We start from the raw sequence: 23,906 nt of genomic DNA, 5'->3' as shown, positions 1-23,906 counted from the left end.
GAGAGTATACCCTGGTCAGAAATTATTCATATGGATAACTTCAACAGTATGGTGAACCTTTTTAATCGATTAATAATTGAATTATTTGACAGACATGCTCCATATGGAAAAAAACGTATTCCAGATAATATTAGTCCGTGGATTACAGATACTATAAAAGAGATGGTGGCACTTAAACATTCTGCGTTTATAAATAAATAAATAAAATAAATAAATAAATATTATAGCACATTCTTACACAGATTGACTAAGTCCCACGGTAAGCCTAAGGAGGCTTGTGTTATGGGTACTCAGGCAACGATATATATAATATATAAATACTTAAATACATAGAAAACACCCATGACTCAGGAACAAATATCTGTGCTCATCACACAAATAAATGCCCTTACCGGGATTCGAACCCAGGACCATCGGCTTCACAGGCAGGGTGACTACCCACTAGGCCAAACCGGTCGTCCAAATGCGCGTCGTATTAAGGAAAAACCACAAATTGAATATTATAAAAGCTTGCGTAACTATGTTAACACGGCAATTAAAAAAGAAAAGCAAGCTTACTTTGAATGTTATGTAAATAAAAATATAAATAAACCTTATACTATGTCGCAGCATCTTAAAAGACATACAAGAGGTCGGCAACGCGGCCATGCCAGGCATACCTCAACATCTTAATCGCCCAGATGATATATAATAAAATACAACCCTTGACCCTGATACCCTAAATTTTTTTAAGACGAATAATTTCACCGAAAATCAATTTCACATAGAATTAACTACGGAGTCTGAGATTCTGAAAATTATAAATGGCATTGACACGGGGGCAGCGGGTTTCGATGGTATAACTATCCAAATGATACGGATGACCTTGCCGACTACTCTACCCGTTATTACCTACATAGTAAATAAATCAATTGCCGTTGGTGTGTGCCCGGACGACTGGAAGTGCGCTCGTGTGAAACCCATTCCTAAAGGCTCCTCTGTGGAAGATTTTAAAGATATGCGGCCCGTTAGCATCTTACCTGTACTATCCAAAATAATTGAAAGAGTGATATGCACACAGCTTACAAAATATTTAGAAAACATGCGAATTTTGCCCGTAACACAGCGGGCGTAGCGGGCATGGCACGGCGACGGCGCTCGCGCACGTGGTTGACGACGTGCTAGCGGCCTCTGACGAAGGCTGCGGTACCATTTTGGTTTTATTGGATTTTTCCCGCGCTTTTGATTGCCTGAGCTCTGATTTGCTACTAGCCAAAATGCGTTATTATGGTATATCAAACACAGCATGTGAATGGTTTAAGTCATATCTAACCAATAGGACCCAGTATGTAGAAACTGAAAATAGTGACGGGGAGTTACAAAGGTCGCAGGTTAAATCAATAAAAAGGGGCACACCTCAGGGGTCGATTTTAAGTCCAATTCTGTTCATTTTGTATACGGCGGATCTTCTTAAGTGCGTAAAAAACTGTAGGATTCACCTGTATGCAGATGACACCCAGATTTATTACTCTTTCAAAAGCAGTGACACGAAAATGGTTGAAAGCCTAATAAATTCGGATCTAAGCGCAATATCGTGTTGGTCGGCTGAAAATATGCTCGTTTTAAACCCGTTAAAGACCAAATTCATGATCCTTGGAACTACCACACAGTGTATGAAAATTAAAGAAAATAGTCCAATTGTTAAAGTTGATGATCAAATGATTGAACAGGTTAATGTTACAAAAAACCTAGGCATTTTAATGGATAGCGAACTACGCTTTTGTGAACATGTCAATAATAAGGTTAGAAACGCATATTATCGTTTAAAGGCTCTTTATACCTTAAGGGAGCACTTGTCAGAAAAGGTACGGGAAACCCTTGTTGAAGCCTTAGTCTTGTCACACTTTAACTACTGCGATATAGTCTATGGCCCTAGGCTGTACGCCAAGACCGCGCGAACTATTCAGCGGGTACAGAACGCATGTGCTAGATTCTGCTACAAGGTGCCAAAGCGCGCGCATGTCACGCCTTTCTTTAATGAAAAAGAGTCCCTAAAAATGGCGGCGCGGAGGCATCTGCATCTAGCAACACAGATATATAAAATTGTTCAAACTCGGAGACCTGAGTACCTGTTTGAAAAGTTTAAGTGTTAGAAGCATGCATGTTAACAAGGTAATTGTGCCGAAGCACAGATTTATGGGGTTCCAGGGAAGTTTTAGCTATCGTGCTTCGAAAATATGGAATGACCTACCACCCCCTCTCCGTACTAATATGTCAATGTACCAACCTTGAAAGTTAATGTAAAAAAAATTATTTTAAGAGAACAAAAATGTGAACGATGATCAGCTGCATAATGCATAAACATAATCATAATAATAATGTATAATGTATAATATTGTTAAGTTAAATTAAAATCAATTCTATGTGCTACTTTTGAACCGCTTGGGACCCAATTGCTGGACATATAATAAAAATTGTAACTAAATATAAGTGAGCATCTTTCTAAATGTTAATGCAGGCTATGAAGGCATGTATTACCCCTATAGCTAGCTATTAAGTTTTATCCTTCTTAAAAAGCAGAGATAGGTGCGGGCTGAAAAACAGCGCTGTGCAGTCGCCAGACTCGCGGCACAAGCTGTCCCGAGTCTATTGTCGCACGCAGCATTTATAATATTGTTAATTATAATTCTAAATGTCATATATGTATATATAGTTAGTTCCTACTTGTATAATAATACTGCTGTAATTTAAGCTTGTACCTACTACTGTTTTTTACTGTTTTTTTTTGTATACTTACTGCGACAATAAATGACTTTTTATTTAAAAAAAAAAAGATGTACTAACTGACCACCTGGTTGGCATGCCTGGTTGGTCTGCTGAGAATAATGTACTAACTGACCACCTGGTTGGCAAATTAATTGGCTAATTAGGAAAAAATACTTAATGACCCCCTAGTTGCCAGCTTGGTGGTTAGTTAAGAAAAAAAAGTACCAACCTTACAACCGGGGTGTTGCTCAGGAAAGCCTACTACTAACCGACAAACCAGATTAACGCTTGGGAAAAAAAAAACTACTAACCGTCCAATTGGGTGAAATGTCCGGTTGACAGGTTGGTAATATAGACGGTAATTTGTAACAGTAGGGCTGAGGTCTTCGGCGTAGGTAACTTCGTTGTAAGACACTAATATAGATCGTTTATTTCTAACTAAATACAACACATTTTTAAATCCATCAACACTTTAGCTATTTTGGTAATATTAGTAGCACCATCGCACAAGAAATAAGAATAATACACTTTTTAAAACACTTTTGTTAGCACATACTGTTAAGGTTTTACTTCTAAGGCTACACAGATAACAATCGTCGCTTCAATGAGGTGCAAGGCCTTTTATTAGATCGTCACCCCTCCAAGCCTGAACAATTCTACCTGTTCGTCAGGTGAGGTAGGCAGACCGGTAGCGACGTGACAATTATTTAATCAATTTAACTAAAGTCAAATTGGTTAGTTATTACATTACTTTTTATAAATGAACACAAATAAAATGCCAAGTTTTATTACTCTTATTTTTGGAAAGACGCTAACATATGGTCATGATGATGATACAATCGTTCTTTACGTGATATATATAAGAGTCTAAAATACCAGTATGATAATTTTTTTGCCGCTACTGTAGGTAGGTATTTAACATAAGACACGTAAAATAAGTATAGAATATCTTTCGTTCATGTTATTGATACTTTTTCCTTTTAAAACTGGATGTAAAAAAGCAAAAATATTTTACGATGCGTTATGAATATATGAGATTTTATAACAGAAAAAATCGACCACACCGAAACTTGACGCAGCTTATAAGCATTGATATAAAGGTTAATATGTTGCATTTTGGTCGTACCTTATTTTGCTACATATGTACCTAAATAAACGAAGCACCAAACGTTTTTGGTGTGGCCCATCCTTTTAATTATTAACTTTTTATGTATAATGGAAGGCGCATATTTGTTGGATTTGTTTTAAATAAAAGGTACTCTTTACTCGTTAAGATAAAAAGTGACTAACTACGAGTAAGTGTATAAATATAACATCAAAATGCATAAAATGGCCGAAATGATTACTAGGTACTCTCATATAAAAAGTCTCTCTTCGTAAAGTGGAGCCTGTAAGTGGTAGACCCATGGTTACACGCATTGAACAAAGTTAGGCATCAGGGGAATTTAAAAACGAATACCGACAGTGAATGCATTACAGATTGTATTTGTTTCAGTATGCAACCAATTTGCTCGCGGCGTGTTCGGCATGCTCGGCGCGGTGACGCCCGAATCGTTTGATACACTCCATTCCTACACCAACACCTTTCAGATGCCGTTTGTAACTCCATGGTTCCCCGAGAAGGTAACATATGATTTATAAATCTTAGAAACTCGCTGTTTCACATTTGATTTATTTATCGGTGTCGCTCTACAGAAAGGTTGAACAGGGCAAAACTACTTAAGCTGAAGTAATTTCAGAGTAAGGCAAAGTTCAAAGTTTCGAAATATCAATTTCATTTCACGAAAATTATAAAAATGAAATAGTTTCTTCATTAATTGTTATTTAATAATATTTTCACATTTTGCCTTGATGGAAAAATATAGCGACGTTCGCTCTGATATTTATTTTTTTCGGGCTAAAACCCTAAATCAATTCAATATTATTTATGTATTATATTTATTTTTGTATAATCTTATTATTCCTTTTAGGTATATTGAATGTAGAGTGGTACCGTTCTCGAGAATATTATCCGTTTCCTATGGAAAATATTTACGAGCAGGAACATTTCCCATACAAAACAAAGAAAGGCAGAATTTAATGGGCTCAGTTTTTTTTTCACATAGATAATAATTAAGTAGATGGCATAAACATGGATTCCTTGGGATGTGCGTGGATTTATAAATTCCACCACTCCATACATTTTAAAAGACCGAGTTAGTGCCAAACTAATTTAAAGTTTTCAAAAATTATCAAAAAAGCATTATAGAAGCAACGACATATATTTTACAATATGAATCTTAAATAATAATATGATGTCTGTATTTATGATTCCTTCCAAAGCGTTTTTCGCGTAGCTGGCACATTGATGTATAACCTATACTCTATAAAAACCGCCGCCAAAACCAACGCGTTTATACGGATTTTGAGTAAACGCCTACGATTCTCTAGGATTCATATTTTGACAGGTGATACCGCCTTCGTCGGGATTGATCGACCACGCAGTGAGCATGAGGCCTGATTATCACAAGGCAATTGTAGATACAATCGTGTGGTATGGCTGGACCGAGATCATCTACATGTACGACTCCCATGACGGTAAGTGGACATGCTTACTAATGTTATAAGAGAGCTCTTTATCGCATGCCCCATCAACGTAAAATAGGCACAGACTATCAGGCGTATGCTGATTTTAACAGGGTATTTAGAGATGGATCTGATCTATTTTTCTTGAACCAAAAATGTCACTGAACACTGACAGATCAGATCTATAATTATTGTTAAAATCAAAATACGCCTGAATATCGGCAAGATCACTAGGACTAACTGTACTCGCCCGCTAAGCTAAATACTAAGGAAAAGGCTTGAGTTGTACATTCCAAAACGAAATTGTAAAAAAAAAATACAAGTCACACCTCTATCTTGATAGTTTTAGTTTGTAATCAACTAAAACATTTTTGAATTTACTTTGCAGTTTAACTACCTTTACAGTACATATGGTGCTACTTTCTCGCACTAGTGCGTAAAAGAGCACTTTTCGTGCATATATCGAAAGTTTAAAGGGTCATATGTACTGTAAAACGTTGTACGATACACGTGCGAATAGGTAATTCGCAACTCGTGTCGATTTAAAACACTCCCTGCGGTCGTGTCTTAATTTATCGCCACTCGTTTCGAATTTCCTCTTTTCCGCACTTGTATCGTAAATAACTATTGCGTGTGTTTATGACACTTGCAATATCTATGATATTATTCCTTCTTTTATCTAAAAGAAAAATTGCTGAAATTGGTTCACATGATATAAATTATACCTGAAAAATCAATATTATACATACATTACGTCGCACAAATTAGTTAGCCGATTTGCCGATCGATGGTCAAAAATCTTTCGTGTTTATAATTGCATGATACAGGTAATTGAAAGTATGTATGGAACCCTCGGTGCGCAAGTTAATCTAACTCGCATTTGACCGTTTTTTTTTTAATTCACTCCACCCTACCTACCTACCTACCTAAATTATTCGTTAAAAATTGTTTTTTTTTTTCGAAGGCAGAATGCTATTAATTAAAACCTATACTTGCATTTTTCACATTTTACATATAGCAGATAAGATAATTAATTAGCCAAGCGACGCGATACTTCCTATCAGTTCCTATAAGGCATGCATTTTTATTTTTATTTAGAACCACGTAAAATGATCGTAAGCTTAAATCACACTTAAACCAAACTCTTTAAAAACATTACCTTCCTCTCTTCACCATTGAATGAATATCACTATTAGTTTTCGATTTCCATATAGGAAAAGTTTTAACTCAACTCGAGCAGAGGATAACACAGGAATTCGTTAATATTTTTACCTTTGCATTTTAAGCACGGGTCTTGTTTTTCTAAGACGTCTGTGATAACAGCGACTGAAGCGGCTTCTCCTGTTATTTTTGCGGATTAACTTTTTAATATCAGTGAATATTAAGATAAAGGTATAGACTGCGAACGGGGTGAGCTCGGAAGTCAAGCCGGCTTACTGCATTCTCTTTATTGTGTTGCTTTACAGAAATGGAGATTTTATAAATCGTAAATTTGCTTTCTTCGGACGCTTCAATCTGTTTTCATCACGGCATGCTATTTTCTTTTATAATGAGTAACTAGTGACTTGATTATTAAAATTATTATAATAATTAAGTGATTAGTTACTAATACTTATTGAATAAATGATTATAGTTTTATTTAATATTTTGGTTTTAATTTTTAAGGTGTTACATTATCTATTGAAATGTGTTACTTAACCTATTGAATTTATTTTCAATAAAACACTATTAACAATAAAGTAATTTTACAGACAGCAGATGCAAATTGTTACAATACAACAAGGAATACGGATATAATAAACTATTTTTATGGCTATAATTAGCATTGAAATATCTCTCACAATGGTAAAAATACCTAATACAAATCGCATGAGTAGAGCCGAAGCAGCTAGTAACTTTCTGACCAACCCTCGTAAATACTATATAAAACATCCATTAAAATCTCATACTAAATCTCCAGAAAGACTATTATTTGAACGCGTGCTAGCTATTTACATATTTCACCTCCGACAGTTAAGACCCGCCTACACTCTCAGGCAAAGTTATGAAAAACTTTTCTTTCGGAAAGTAAGTTCATATCAGAACATACTATAGTGCAGGCGGTACGCCAAAAAGCGCTGCAAATTGTGTTAAAAGCATGATAATCGGTATGTTTGATCTTTAAAAACAAGGATAGGAGTTATGACGTCATCTTTTTTTGTATTATATTTATTAAGAATAAAATTAATTTTCATAACATACTAAGTTTGGGCTTCTCCAGATACGATACCGTTTTATTGTAAAACCAAACCAAATATCCTCATATAAGAAAGCCCTAAGAAAGCAATTTTTAACCCCATTTGCAGCATTCTACTGAATTTCGGGGTGTACCGCTAGGACTAATAGGTACCTCTTGTGACTTAAGACGACGAGACTTTTGTTTATTTATTTATTTAATCTTTATTGCACAAAAGAAAATACGAATGTACAAAAGGTGAACTTAATGCTACAAGGCATTCTCTACCAGTCAACCAGCCAGTGGCCAGTGGGAGGGTAAACAAAAAATTACCCTCCCATAGAAAATGGACCAGCCAAAATGTATGAAACAGCCTAATTTTTTTTCGCGATTTCGGGGTTGGTCTCATTGTAAAAGTTGCACAGTATAATCCCAATATCTGCCTGACAACGGGAATGCACATAGTTTTTGGCCACCCTGTATATATTTGACCTCGACTGTACACCAGAATAAATCAATTCTGTTTTTATATTTTTCTGGTAACAAAATATCCTTAGTCCAATCTCGATCTCGCAATTTCGAGATCTCGCACGAATTTTCGAGATTCAATCTCGTCGACAGGAGTCGCGTCACTGTCGAGATCTCCATTAATATTTACGATTATAATATCCTATAGTTTTTAATTTTTAGTTGTAATTTTTGACTGTTATTTTATTGTTAAATCGTCTTTAATATCATATTATAACAATCCTCAAATTTCCCAATACAAGCGGTAGCTAAAAATGTCGATTAGCTATTCACTTGTATTCGGGAATACGAGGACTGCCGAGGAACATTAAGAAAATAGAAGCACTGTAGTTTAATGTTAATGATTTTCAAAATGACCGCCTTCTTGCTCTGAACAGGCATTTAATCGCGTTGGTATCTGACGATTTAAATTGACGTCAGTGGCACGCCTGTCATCGGTTCATTTTATTGAATTCTCTGCATTAAGATTTCTCGAGTTGCAATACGTTTAGAATAAACTCGATCTTTTAAAGTGCCCCACACATAAAAATCGAGGGGCGTTAGGTCGGGAGACCTGGCAGGCCAAGCAAGTGTTAGACTGCGGCGCCCTATCCAACGCCCGGGAAAATGTTGATACAAATACTGGCGTAGAGTAAGTGCGAAGTGTGCGGGTCCCCCATCGTGCTGTAACCAATGTGTACGCAATGTTGCCAACGTCAAATCTTTAAAATAATCTAATACGTAATACGTAACTAATAAGTAATTATCACCGTTGGCCTGGCTGGAATTTCCACGGGACCAATTAGCTGATTGTTAAGTATCCGCCCACATGTTCCTCATGTGTAGACCTCGTTCACCTAGACGTATATGCAGCTACACTGCAACGATAACAATAATAATTAGAATACTATTGCAAAAAGTGTCTTAGTATTAAGAAGTTGTGAAACGAACAATACTCACGTTAATAAACGTGAATGTGTCATCGGTTTGTCGATCGGGGTATCGGTGTCTGAACTATCTCTTGCCGCCTCCAGCAGCTTTGCCATTGCATAAGTCGTAAGCAAAATGTATATCGTCGACCTCTCCAGAAGGATAATTATATCGTGGTATTTTCTTCTGATATGTAAAATATTGTTACAAGACCAATATTTTCTATTATGACCAAATGTCATAATAGAAAATAGTGACACATAATGAAAGAAAAGTAGGTAATGTCGAACTAACTCACCTCAGTAACCTTCTTGTAATGAATAGCAATGATGTTGATAATATCAATGGAAAACTCTATACTGACGAAATTTAAAAATAAAATAAAATTTGGAGGCAATGCAAGCCGGTTCACAATTGTAGAAAAAAAGTACGGACGCCTTTAAAGTAAACATCAATATAAAAAATATATATTAAAAATGCAATCGATGTCAATATTATTATTATATATAAAAAATAGGTTTACCGTTTTTGTAAATATTAATAATATAATTAAAATACGTTACAGTTATTTTTACTAAATTTCGAATAAATTTATATACAGTTTTAATAATTTTGTAAAATAAACAAATTAGATGTCATTCTATTTGTGATTCTCCTACAACAATTAATAAAAAATCCATTTTTGTCGAATCCTAAATAACGACCTTTTTTAACTTTATTAAAAAATGATTCTTGTTCACCAAAAATCACGTATGCGTCATAACGTTTTAGTGATTCAGTTAGGCAATAAAAAAAATACGTCACGGCAGTTTGTGCTGACCATTCCGATGCACCAGATTTGTTAAAATGTGACAGGGGCTTTACTCGATTATCCCCGCACATTTACCGGTTTGAACGTAAATTTTTATGACTTCCGGCAAAATTGCAGGGCTTCGATTGCACAAACTACATCTAATCATTATTTTCCTTTCTTATGCTCTGAAAGAGGGTCATTGTTGTTCTAAAAGGTGTGCAGAAAATGATGTTTTTTTTAATTTTTTTTACGATAAGCAATTGGAATTTGAGTTTAAATGGATTTGTTATACAATTTTCATTCTGATATTTGACTCTCCATTCCATAAATAACGATACTTTTGACTGAATTTTTAATTGAAAGTACTCTCAAGAAATACTATAAAAATGTATACTTAGTCATGTTTTAAAAAAAACATGCATTTTACTATCCTCGTATTCGAAATGAAAAGTAGTGTTTAACTCGGGTGAAAGGCATCATTTCTGCCTTGGACTATTGGCGCTCTCATTGCGTTCGAGCGCCAAAATACCTCGGCAGAAATGAGTGCCTTTCATCCCTTGGTTAACAATCTTCTATTGTTTCCTTTTATAAGGTAATACTTAATTGTTATTCCTTTCAGATTCCGTAAACTTGTAAAATATTTACTAGTAAATAATAGATAAAATTTCTGTACACATTTATAGCTCACCAAACGAAAACCAAAAATTGCCAATCGGGGGAAATAATTCGTGTATAAGCGTATTTGGCATAGTTGTAGGAAATGGTGTATTAAACAACATACTAAAAGTACCGGGGGGTAGGGGTGAAGCTTATAGGTAGGGGGTGGGGGGTTTTTAAGGTCCCTTTTTATAGTTTTTCATAAATAACTCGTAAACGGTGGCCCATAGCAAAAATAGTCTTATACCTACGTAAATAATCTGTATATAATTTCCTACAAAATCCAGGTTGTCCTAAAAATAGCACGTCAAACTGACACTGGAGGTAGGACACCCTAAAGTGATCATCCAAACCAGCTTAACAAGACGTCAGTAAAAGTTGCACGGTTTTCTAAGTATTATAACCGATTTAGGTTTTTAATAATTTTGCTCTTTTTATCACTGACCGTTGAGTGACGGTACCAGTATTCACTCCAGTCCTAGCTCTAGTGTCAGTTTGACGTAATATTTTTGGGACATCCTGTATATTTATTTAGTAGGAAATTGTATACATGTTATTTACTTAAAAGACTATTTCTTGCTATTGGCTACCGTTTACGAGTTATTTACGAAAAACTAAAAAAAAATACTACAATTTATAAGTAACTTTCCCACTAATATATTTTGAAATATTGATCCTAGCGAAAAAGTGTACTAAATCTTTTTTATAGAAAATTTTATGTAGATTATTAAATTATTTTAAACCGGGTCACTCACGTATTGTTAAGTCGAATAACTCGACATGTACACACACACACACACACACACACACACACACACACACACACACACACACACACACACACACACACACACACACACACACACACACACACACACACACACACACACACACACACACATGTCGAGCTATTCGACTTGATAATACGTGAGTGACCCGGTTTAAAATCATTTTAAGGATGACTCACGTTAGACCGGGCCGTGTCCGGACCGGAGCTTCCGGCGCTTACTTTTCTATGACATGACAGGTGATCACGTGATGCCTTCCATAGAAAACGAAGCGCCGGAAGCTCCGGCCCGGACACGTCCCGGTCTAACGTGAGTCATCCTTATTATGTTTGAGTCTCACGGGAGTTTTATAGTAATAGAACATTTTTTGCTACGGACCATCGTTTAAGTTATTTACGAAATTCTATAAAAAGGGATCCTAAACCCCTCCCCCTACCCGTTAGCTTCACCCCCACCCTTTGGTACTTTTAGTATCTTATTTAATACACCACGCATTCCCTACAACTATGCCAAATTTGCTTATACACGAATTGTTTCCCTTGTATTTCCTTCGTTTGGTGGCCTATCAGAGAAATTGTTATACATACCTGAAAGAATTAAAAGACGTGAATGCATTACACAGGTACAAAAAAAAACTGAAAACTGTCCAGTAACTGCTGACAAAAATTAGGTGCATGGTCAATAAAAAATCAGGCTCGCTCGATTTACGCGACAACAATGATGCATACAAATTTCATTACTAGCCGTGGTCCGTATCTATTTAAGTATTAAAATCAGCCAACGATGTCAACCAGCTTCGACATTTTCTTTTGTTTCTTGTTAACGAAAAACATAAACTAAAACTTCCTTTATACTACCTAAGACTTATGACGTATGTATCTTTTACAAATAAAGCCTTTCTGATTTCATTCATGTAAAGGGAGAAAAAGATTCGTTCCTGGCAGTGGTTCTCCTTCGCACTTTTTTAGTGTTCTATAGCTGATGTGGCAAAAATAAGATTTTATTCGTTAAAAATTAAGAAAAAAGCGAGTTTAAAATGTTTTGATACGGATTGATCGGACGTCGCCTTCGTACTGGTTCATTTTAATCGTGACTAAGGTTTTACTCGCACAGCTAGCGAGCGTATTATCTGATGGGTATGAGTATGGTAATTAGTAGTAGGTACGATAATTATGTTTGTTATTGATCAGTTTACTAAATGTATCCTTTACCGCAATGACACTTAGTAAGCGCAGTTGTAGATGTGAGTGTTAAAAATCCATCTGACGATGAACGAATTATTTTAAAAACTTGCCTATCAACTTCTTACATACGTAAATTGAATCTCGATTATGTTAGGTTCTAATATACAAATATTACATTTCTTTATGCTCGATGTATACTGATAAAATCCATTTCAAATTCAAACACAGATACTAAGTCTAAATCCATGCACAGATAAAATATTTCATATTGACAGAGTCGCACTTATGTATATTTATGATCCTGTTTGGTTAAGTAAATCATCAAAAGTTTTGTTATTTTTTTTTTTTAATGTGAATAAAACTGTGTAACAGTTGCAGGTTCTGAATGTAGGTGTTATGTGAAAGTGAGTAAGTATACTTTCTATAGATTTGTACGACCTGTCTGGCCTAGTGGGCAGTGACCCTGCCTATGTAGCCGAAGGTCCCGGGTTCAAATCAAAGGGCATTTATTCGTGTAATGAGTACGGATATTTGTTCCTGAGTCATGGATGTTTTGTATATGTTTATGTATTTATAAATACTTATACATTGTATATATATATATATATATGTATCTATATATAGATATTTATCGTTGCTGCGTATATCGTTGTCTAAGTACCCATAACACAAGCCTTATGGAGCTTACTGTGGGACTTAGTCAATTTGTGTAATAATGTTGTATCATATTTATGTATATTTTTTTTAAATATTTAAGTTGCCTTTTTAGGGTTCCGTAGTCAACTAGGAACCCTTAGAGATCCATGTCCGTCCGTCTGTACATCCGCGGCTTAGCTTACTGGCCAAGCTGCAATGTCGCATGGGTATATAAATAAATCACGCCAACCAAATGGTAAAATTATATATTTTTTTGTTGTACCTCCCTTACATATAAAGTGGGGATGATTTTTATTCGCTTAATTTTCCTATGGTGTAAGTAAAGAACTTCGATGAAAACTGTAGCGGACATGCTCGGTTAAGCCGTTTTTGTTTTCGAAAAAAAGTCTTCCCTCCTTAGTAAAAAGACGTATTTAGCATGAAGTGCCGCAAAGGTACTCCCTTTTGCTTGATATATACATGATACCCACTAATAGCCCCCTTACAATGCATCCTATCGTGACGGATAGGTAACTACGGAGGAACCCGACATGCTCTTGGCCGATTTTTTAGTTGCAGACATGGTTGTAACTATTCTAAGAACAAATTAAAGTATTTTATATTAAAGGAAAAAATGGAAAAGGTTACACATCCGGCAGGATTTGAACCCGCAACCTCCGCAATCCGTGCGTTTCTCTTAACCAATTGAGCTACGGAAGCCTACCAGAACCTTGCAAATCTTTCCATTCCTTCCCTTATGTATACACGCCTTTGGGGTGGCGTAGGTGGCTTTAGGTGGTTAAGAGCAATGCACGGATTGCGGAGGTTGCGGGTTCAAATCCTGCCGGAAGTATAACTTTTTCCATTTTTTCCTTTAATATTAAATTTGGAGTATCGCTCGCAGACGTATCTGCATGTTAAAAAAATTTAAATTAAAGTATTTCTATGAAAATTATTAAAACAATGAAAAACTAATTAATTATTATCAAATTTAATTATTTCAGTTTATGGTTGTAACTATAAAAAAAGGTTTAAATGTAGGCAAGAATATAGAAAAGCTTTGTGGTGAAGCTAAGTTTTTTTTTAAATATTGGGTACGGTTTTTTTTTTGAGAATTTCGTAAATCCGATAAATGTCCCCCATCTTACTTTAAAATTGTGGCTCTTAGAAAATATGTTAAATCCTTTTCGGTAGGTATCTGTAATAAACTCACTGGTTACCTACTACTCTGTGCAGAGATCATATCAGGATTCAATTTATTCACGGCGACGCGCGACCGCATTTTCACAAGACGTCACATGTCCCCGGCACACACATATATGCACCAGGAGTGCATTCAGGATTCATTTCAAGAATACGGCTCCGATCAATCATGTTGAACTATATTACACTCCCAGCTGTCACTTGGCACGTGAAACTAGAGATGCTCTTATATTTGTCCTGATTTAATAAGAATTTAATAAATCATTGATTCAATATTAATCGAAATAAAACTATCGCGAGACATTAACATTAACATGTCGCCAAAAGTGATTAAAAACAATAGTGATTGAAACCGTACTGATCTAAATATTTTGATATAATATTAAATTACAGTCAATTGGTTTTGACTGTAAGTAAGTAGAGTTGGACCACGCTAAGTTTTCATGCCAAGTGCTACGTCAATTATGGAGCTTATAGTAATAGGAATGCATTCTTATGCCATGTTTGTGCGAAGTTAGCACGATCAAAATATCTTTACTTGGTTAAACACATTCTTAACAGAGGTACAAAACATGCAGTGTCATTGCTTTTAATGATTCGATCTCAAGAAAAAAAATAAACAAAATACAAATAAAAAAATTAACTAGGTGAGGTACCTGTACCCTTACATACACCTGGTTAGGTTATATCTACTTGCCTACCTGCTTTCTTACTTTTTTCAATCTCATAATAAATACATAACTGTATCAAAATAATTGTCTCGTATAATTTATATTATACAAAAAAAGATGCTACTGCATATACTATTTTAAATGGAATGTTTTCATGGTTTTATATTTTATTAAGTAGGATTAAAAAAATTAAATACGATTGTTTATATTTACACAATTTTCAGTTAAATAGGTCTTTGCCTCACCTTCACCTTTTTAAGTCAAACCATAAACCAAATGGCGGACGATATCAGTAATTTTACTGTAGTAAGTACTTATTTAACATTTATTTGGTTTACACAATTGTGATAAAAAACTTTGGTTGAACACGGACATTATTAAAATTGTAAACTCGAGGCGTAAAAAAACCTTTTCTATTAACAACTGCCCAAATCTATACACAATTCACAAATCACAATACACAATTCACAATTACACAATTCTAGGTTTTCCCCACATTTAAAATGCATACCTCGGGGAATTCATTGCACGACTGTTAGACATTTGCAAAATAATTTGTACTGATTTGCGCGACTATTTACTCGTATTAAATGGAAGAATTACAAATGCCGGCTAAGTCCGAGTCACACTTGTGCCCCAAACGGGGGGTTCCACGTACCTTTTTTTATCTCTAATGTATTTATTTTTCCTGAAAGTTACTTTCCTAACGCTTGATGACCAAGTTTTTTTCTCATACAGAGTTCGAGGTTTGCATGTTTAACCGTTATAAAGACACCCAATAAAACAATAAAATACGTTTCTTATATGGAAAACCCCTTAATTTAATATTTTTTGTTTATTATTGTTTATTGTAGCAACCATGGAAATATATACTTATTACGGGTCATGATAACGACAGATTTAAAAAAGTTTCAATAATCACGAGTTATTAAAAATGGAAACTCCTCTCAACTATTTCTGTTGTTAGAGTGTTAGTAGGCTTTATACACTGAAGGGCTGGCAGACAGACAGAAAGACGGATAGACGAACGAACGAACAGCGTAAGCTATGGAGTAATGGAGTAATCCAGTAATGGAGTGACAACCTATAACTAATTATACGGTTTAACTCACGTATGTCCGTACCCAAAGGGTTGTCACCCTTGAATCTAGTTTAAATACAAGGGTGCCAACCGTTTTTGGAAGTAGGTATTGGAATGAATTATTGATTAGTTCGCGCCCGCATTTATTTCATAAACTCCAAATTATAATAGTTTAGTTAACAATATGTTATTTGAGGGTCTCTATTGTTTCCCATATAGTTTTAAGTCATAATGTATTGTTTGTCCACATTTTCGTAAGTCATAATTTGGTTTTTCTCAGAAACGCATAACTTTTCAGGATTGCCATAAAACAAACCTAACCTAACCTATCTATAAATAGGATAACCTGAGGACAATCCTGAAAAGTTAACGGTTTCAGAATTATGACTAATGATAATATGGCAATAATTACATTATGACTTTTAATAATTATAATATTATGTCAAACAAAGGGACCCCGTTATTTGAACACTTTTTTCTCTTTCGCATTTTCTTTTTGTGGTAACCCCAGATATATAAGTTCGAATTTAAGCTATAAAGCTTTTGTGAATCATGCTGTAGGTACATCAAAAGACATCTAATGAATAGTCACTAAATTTCGTGTTATAGTTAGATGCAGGTATAGGGCCAAAGCAAATCACCAACTGCAATCTCGAGACGAGTGGCACAATTTTCAAACAACAACGCTGGAAAGGCACCAAGAACAAAGAAGTGCATTAGTGGATTCAAACAAAAGCAATGTAACTATTGAATTTTTTATAAGTATAAACCGGTACTCGTATTTTATGGCAGAAATATAAAACATCATGTTTTTGCAATCTCGAAATTACGAATGAAATATACAAAAAGGTTAAAAATAATGGTACGAAAAAGTTACGCACTCAACCAGACCTCAACATCAAAATGTGAATTTATTGCAAATAACCGGGGAACTGATATTTATGCACTGTCGTAAATTTTGTCGAGAATAGACCTTGACTTGAGTGGTTCTAACAAACCGCCGTGTATAAATAAGGGTGCTCGTGTTTTAAGGTTTAAAAATGCTTATAAAACAGTCAGTTTTGATAATCTTCCGTCGGTTTTCGAAGTTTTGTGGTAACCTAAATATGGATAGACTAATATAAATCAGATAGCAAGTAAAAATTCTTTATTTAAAAGATGATAAATAACATTTACATTAATTGTATAAAACAAAATTATGCTGTATCGCGATAGCAAGCCTTTGCGCGAGAAAGCTGCCCGCGCGAGGGTGCCCCGTTGCCTCCCTTAACCGCTTTCCGAGCTCCTTGTGGAGCCCGCGTGCACCCCTGCCCCATGGACCGAGTGTCTCGACACCAAAAGCTACGAATTCGTAGTTGGCGCCGAGACAGCCATATTTATTTGCTTTAAAGCGCTCTCGGGCGTCGGCCGCTGCCGCGGCATTTCTGCTGGTTGATGAAATGTAGGACGCTGCCAGCGTTTCGGCGCAGGTAGCGTCCCACACCAGTGCACGGCCCATCCTCCAGGGGATCAACGACATCCCGTCGGGGCGCTTGCCATCGTCCCGCGCCATAGACCTAGCATTACATAGACCAGCTATACGCGTGCGCCCGTAAGGGATAGACATAGATGACGTCATAAACGTGGGGATACCATATTGGTAAAAATTACCCCAATATTTGATATCACGTTGGGGCGATTACCCTGGAGGCAAAGTTAGCTTGTTTGACGGTATTAAAAAATTGTTAAATAAAATGTCAATGGGCCGCTCTTTTTAGGCGTATGAACAATGAAATACCTCCTATAATTCGCGCAGGTGGTACAAAACTAAACATGTTTAGTAAATAAAATGTATTATGGGTTTTAATTTAAAGAAATCACAAATCGCAATCACACCAATTAATGTACACCACATTTAATCTTCACAACATTTGTTTATTTATTTTTTGGAATTAGAAGTACGAAAAAACTTCGAGGTCAAAATTACCCATAAAAATATGATATTTTCATCTGGTATCCCTAACATGATTGTTATGCAGCTAAATTAAGACGAAGTTAAAAATGGCTGACCTCAGACTCCTACCTACCTACGTAATTTGGGCGGATAATTTTACAAATAATGTTTTGTTAATTTGCGTAAATAATTGTGATATTTTTATTGAAATCGTTTGATTCTACATTGCTTTGAGTGTAACGTAATTTTACGATGTTATTCTCACATATTGCGTTAAGAGGAAGGTGTAAAATACCGTACTTACGTGTGAAAGGTTGTGATCTCATATTTTTGCTCAGAGCGGCTATTACAGCCGATTACAGAACAATTCACCAGTATTTTATCAAAGTTCAAGCATTCAAAACGCTATCCATCACTATATTTCATAAGAGAAAGCACAATTTCATACAAAACAACGATAATTAAACAAGCAACGAACAAACATGACATGTCACGTACTTATTTGTTTTCCACAACCTCGGTTGTGGCAGCGGTGGAAAAGTGAAACTATGACAAGGACAAACAATAATAGCGCTTTCTCTGCTACTCCTACTGAAAGATACATAAGACTATCCCGTTCGGTCATTTTCCCCCACCACTCATGACCGATCCAGTTATACTAGATTCATGTCCCGCGCGATCTGGGGCTCCAGAGCAGCGGGGACGCCGGCGCTGACGAGCGCCCTTCTCAAGATGTCGTTGAGTGCCGCATGACGAGATAGGCGGCCGGCGCCCGAAGAGCAGGCAAGTCCATGGTGGCCTAGGCGATCAACAACAGCCCCACAAGAGACGCAGCTGTGGTCCACACAAACATCAGCCCCAACTCGGAGACCGATGGCTATTCGGAGGGTCCCTGGATCGATGAATATACCCGTGTTTGGTGATGGGTATGCATGAAGCCAGTGTCCAGACTCAGGTCGGGAGACAGCAAGGAGCCTTGCGCGGTCCTTACCCGAGGACGTGTTGATTACAGCCTTCAGGACGGCGTCGGAAGCTATGTTGTCCCAAGCTCTTTGCCCCGTAGGTCTAGGTGGTATAGGTAGGTTGAGCCCAGCTATCCAGGCACTCCTGGCCTCCTCCATGCACGCGATCTCGCAGTTTGAAGCCGGTAGGGCTTTAAGGATTTTACCTGCGAGATCAGACGTGCTATAGATTGAGGACAATAATGCTGGCAGAGCAACACTCGATATTTTGCGGGTTCCTAAACCAACAAACCTAATAGGCAAAGAAGCTTGGGTCCATACCTGTTCAAAAAAATGGACATTCAGAATCGATTCAAGCTGCGACTTTAGTAGACTATCAATTATTGATCTATGATAGATTGGACTAAATCTGCGAATTTCCAGATAGGGCAGCAGCGGAGCAAGTAGGTAAATTTGGGAACCATCAAACAAAATTTTAAAATAAATAAGGCCGAATGGCTACTAATTTTAACTAAGCGATCTGATAGATAGCAATGTTAAGTATCATGTCAATACTGATAAATTATTTTACGGACTCATGCCTCTTTTTGTACCTTATTGTCACTGATGACAAGGTACTTATTAGGGGACTTGCCATTGATGACATGGTAACTTATTTGGTGTATGGCAAAAAGTTTCAATCGACTTCGACAAGAAATCGTGAGTTATTTTTCACATTGTAATTTATAAGTGGTACCTAAATAAACTACCTTACCAGTATTCGTATTCCACTTAAATAATTCATAAAAAAAGGGTAGGCACTGGGTTCAAGCCGCCTTGGCGCTCATGTTTCTGTTGGGTTTAAAATTATTTTAGGATTAAATACCGGATTTAAGATCGTAAGAGAGAAAGTGATACAAAAGGGAGGTCACGACCCTCAATACTAAGGAATACGACGCAAGGAGGAGGACCGGCCAACAACAAGAGCGGGTCATGCTCAGTGTAGGATTCCGTAGTTACCCGTCCCTTGTGTATCTTTAAAAGGAGGTTAATAGTTCATACATATAATGTAGGTACGTAACAGCAAAAGGGAGTATCTTCACAGCACTTCTACATCTTTTTACTAAAAAAGGAAGACTTTTTGCGGTAACTCAAAAATACTAATGCGATAACTAAAAAACTTAATAGCCGATTATGTGCGCTAGTTTTCATTGGAAGTCGTTATTTTGGACAATATTTTTTTCCTTTACGGGTGTAAAGGTTAGAGGTTCAATAGTTTTAGAAAACTCCTATTCGTTTCGCATCTATTTACCTATCCAACGACACCTCACACCATAATATGAAAGTGAAAAAAAAAAAAAAACCACTTTTTTATACAGACGGACATGGCGAGACTGTTAGGGTTCCTACTACTACGGAACCCTAAAAAACAACAGAAACTCATCATTGGTATACGATGTCTAATTTAAAAGCCGCACGCCAACGCAACGCTTGAACACATTCACTGCCCCCAACGCACGTGTGCGTTCACCGTCATACAAGTTTGTTCCTAGGCCACGCCCCCTGACAGTGAATGCGTTAATGATTAAATGTCACGCTAAATTATAAATACTAATAAAATCCTTTGTCATGTCATTTGAATAAATAATTTGTTATAAAAATTGCAGTATATTTTTATTGCATTTTTTAAGTTGTATGGTAATACTGCAATAAAATCGTATAAGGAGAAATACACTTTTTGGAGTACTTTGGAAATGTCTATAATTTAATCCCTACTATAATTATCCCTAGAGCAGACTGGTTTGGAAATGTTCCAAGTGGCTTGGGTGACTCCAGCTCGAGCTTTGTCTTACAGGCCGGGAACTATTCGCTTTGCCTTTGATATTTTTACTAAATGAACTCGATATTTTATTCGCTTTTATAGTCTGTTTTATACGTATTCATAGTAACTAGTAGCTAGAGCTTTGTGCACACGCTTTTATGTGCTGACTGTATGGAGTGATTCCCATTTGTTCCATAGAACACTGACGTCATAGTAGAAAACAGCATTTTAATTCCCGCTTTGTTTTATAAACCTGAAAATTGAAAACCTGATTCTTACAAATCTGGACCCTACCTATTCTCCATTCTACCATTAATAGACCCTGAGCCAGGAACAGATTTCCGTCAACTGACGGTCTTTCCACCGCGATACAACCGGCTGACTATTTTTTTTTAATTCATGATAGCATCTACACTATCATCTGACAAAGTAACAGTTGGGAGGCGATGATTGACGATATATGCTCCTAGCCCAAGGTCTATAAAAATAGATATCCCAAAATTCAGTGCCATTACGGTTTAGTGTGAAAAAAGAATCACTTGTACGTGCGTGATATAGTATAAAGGGGCCCACTAACTATCAGTCCGCCGGACGATATCGGCCTGTCAGTTAGAACAAATATTTGACAGTTCCGAACAACTGACAGGCCGATATCGTCTGGCGGACTGATAGTCAGTGGGCCCCTTAATAGTTCTATAGAACATATTTTATTTGGTAATCTTATATGTTCTATGAAATAATTGAAAATAAGGATATCACTTATTTCTATGACGTCGCTGTTCTATGGAACAAATGGGAATCACACATTGAATTGTGTAAATATATTTTCCATAATGGCAATACCCAGGGAGGAAATGGGGGACTACATTTGTATGGACAAGCGATTGTCCCTTTTCCTCTTAATCAAAATATAGACCTTTCAGACTTAAAACAAAAAAGGATATTAGCAATTCGCAGCACCTAAAATATCTAATATTTTTATAAACAGATACTGTTTATAAAATGATAGCATACATTGAGTCTCAAGAATTGATTAGGCTATGATCACCATGATTGTTCGCTAGGCTTCGACATACCTATTGAAAAATAACTATGTTTTCTAATAGTGATTTCACACATGGATTTACATCCAAATGAAAGGGAGGTAGATATGGTACTAGGCGCTCGATCGTGAGCCATCAAATATAGGTTCCGGAACCCATATTGAGTAAGTCGTACGGCTGACGCCAATGTGTCAAGATTGTCAAAATCATCTACTACCTAAATATTGCCTGCATTTTAGTTTTGTCAATTATGAACGTATTATTAATGAAAGGTCATTGATTTTACACCACCTCAATAAGTACTGAAATATACCTCACAATGGTATAAATAATGTTAAAATCCCATGAGTAGAGACGGAACAGCTAACAACTTTCGGATCAACCCTCGTACTGTACGTCCATACACGCCTACAAGTATGTTACAATGTCCATACAGGCATACATTTTATAGTTTTGTACAATAGGTATAATAAACTAGTGGCAGCCCTCGAATATTACGTTAAAAATAGTGGCGGTGCGATCTAATTTTAGATTATGCAAGTTCATTTACCTACAATGTTTCGCTATCACAAGGCGCGAATAATAGACGACTCGCATAACTGATATGCTATGACGCTAAACAAAAGTCCCCGGCTCGATCTGCACGCGTCGAGCGACCGACTACTAAGTAAACAAATCACTGTGTGAAAAGATAACGCCACAACACGTATTATTTCTTAACTGATTCATGTTAACTTACTGGCATTGTAGGAACAAAAACATGAACATAGGTAATGGATATAAAATAAGTCAACAAACTCGGTATTTTCGGATATAGCATATCTTTTCCATCACAAGCCGTGTCGTACGGGACACGAAAATAAATTATTTTACCAACATTTTTTTTCGGCAACACAACATACCTACTTCGTCATTCTAACCCAATTTGCAGCTTATGTAAAGTGAGAAAAAGGGCGAGAATGAACGGAAAGAACACAATAAACCATCAATAAAATTGGCGCAAAATGGATTGTCAACATTATGTTCGTATGTACATATAAGTATGTACTTATTAGTTATCAACATAATATGAACGTTTGTATTATAATATATGTAACACAACACATTATAATGTATGTAAAAATTAAAATATTGCCGCAAATATACTTACTGAAAAGCCATCGTGACATATAATAATATCTGAAGGCTCTATTCTTACAGCTGAGCAAAATCCCTTTAACCTGTGTATGATCGAAGCTAATTAGCACCGCGAGTTAGCTAATTAGCTGCTTCTTACATATAACAATTTTGAACAATATATAAAAGTAGATATCACTACATAGTATTAAACAAAGTCGCTTCCTGCTGTCTGGATGGATGTCTGTCCCTATGTGTGCTTATATCTTTAAAACTACGCAACGGATTCTAATGCGTTTTTTTTTAAATAGAAGTCTTTCAAGAGGAAGGTTTATATGTATCCGCAACAACATTGCATCCGTGCGAAGCCGGGGCGGGTCGCTAGTTTATAAACCTTTATCTTGTCATTTATCTTTATTTATTCATCGACTAACTTACATTAACAGGTGTACCAAATATGTGAGTTATAGCTAGGTTACTATAATTTGAATTAACAAGACAAGACAAAACGGATAAACTGTAGAAACATAACAAATTATTGTATTATTACTATACTATATACATGACTAATAATACTAAATTATGACGGTATAGTTGTGGGTGGAGATCGACTCCAAAGTTGCAGTGGCTAGGAGTCTCGGTTCCTTCTGTGAAAATTTGTCTGTCAGGGGGTCGAATAGAAGAATATTATTTATGTGATTCAGTGCTACATATAAAGGGCTAGTGACTAAAGTTACTGTGTTGGTGTTGAGAATTATAAAAAGGGGTGTGGGGCGAGGTCGAAGAGTAGTTCTCACAAATGGCGTAGGTACTTTAAAAGTGACATATTGCAGTAACCGCGGATTTGTGATTGATCCACGTATTAATCTAAGGAAGTATTTTATGACTGCAAGTTGTCTCCGTACCTCAAGACTTTGATGATCGACCATTCCTAACACAAACTGCGTAGGATACATGTAGGGATAGTAGCCATGCTGTTTCCAGTACAAGTATCTAACAAATGATTTCTGAACCTTAGTGATAGGCACCTTGGATTTATTTACAACGAACTTTTTTGTTGAGAACCTATCGTAAAA

At 36.2% G+C, this 23,906-nt stretch overlaps 1 protein-coding gene across 1 annotated transcript in view; it reads left to right on the top strand.

Moving 5' to 3' along the window:
- The window catches only part of LOC134754474 (glutamate receptor 1), a 127,245-nt gene that overhangs the window by 26,687 nt on the left and 76,652 nt on the right, over positions 1 to 23,906 (top strand). Inside the window, exons 3-4 of the mRNA XM_063690808.1 lie at positions 4,241 to 4,368; positions 5,193 to 5,322. Of these exons, the coding sequence (XP_063546878.1) occupies positions 4,241 to 4,368; positions 5,193 to 5,322 (258 nt within the window). The remainder of the gene's footprint in view (positions 1 to 4,240; positions 4,369 to 5,192; positions 5,323 to 23,906) is intronic.

The sequence above is a fragment of the Cydia strobilella genome, chromosome Z (genome assembly GCF_947568885.1).
Source record: "Cydia strobilella chromosome Z, ilCydStro3.1, whole genome shotgun sequence".
Classification (NCBI taxonomy): Eukaryota; Metazoa; Arthropoda; class Insecta; order Lepidoptera; family Tortricidae; genus Cydia; species Cydia strobilella.
Note: the sequence above shows the minus strand (reverse complement) of the source record. Positions and strands in the feature narration are given on the sequence as shown.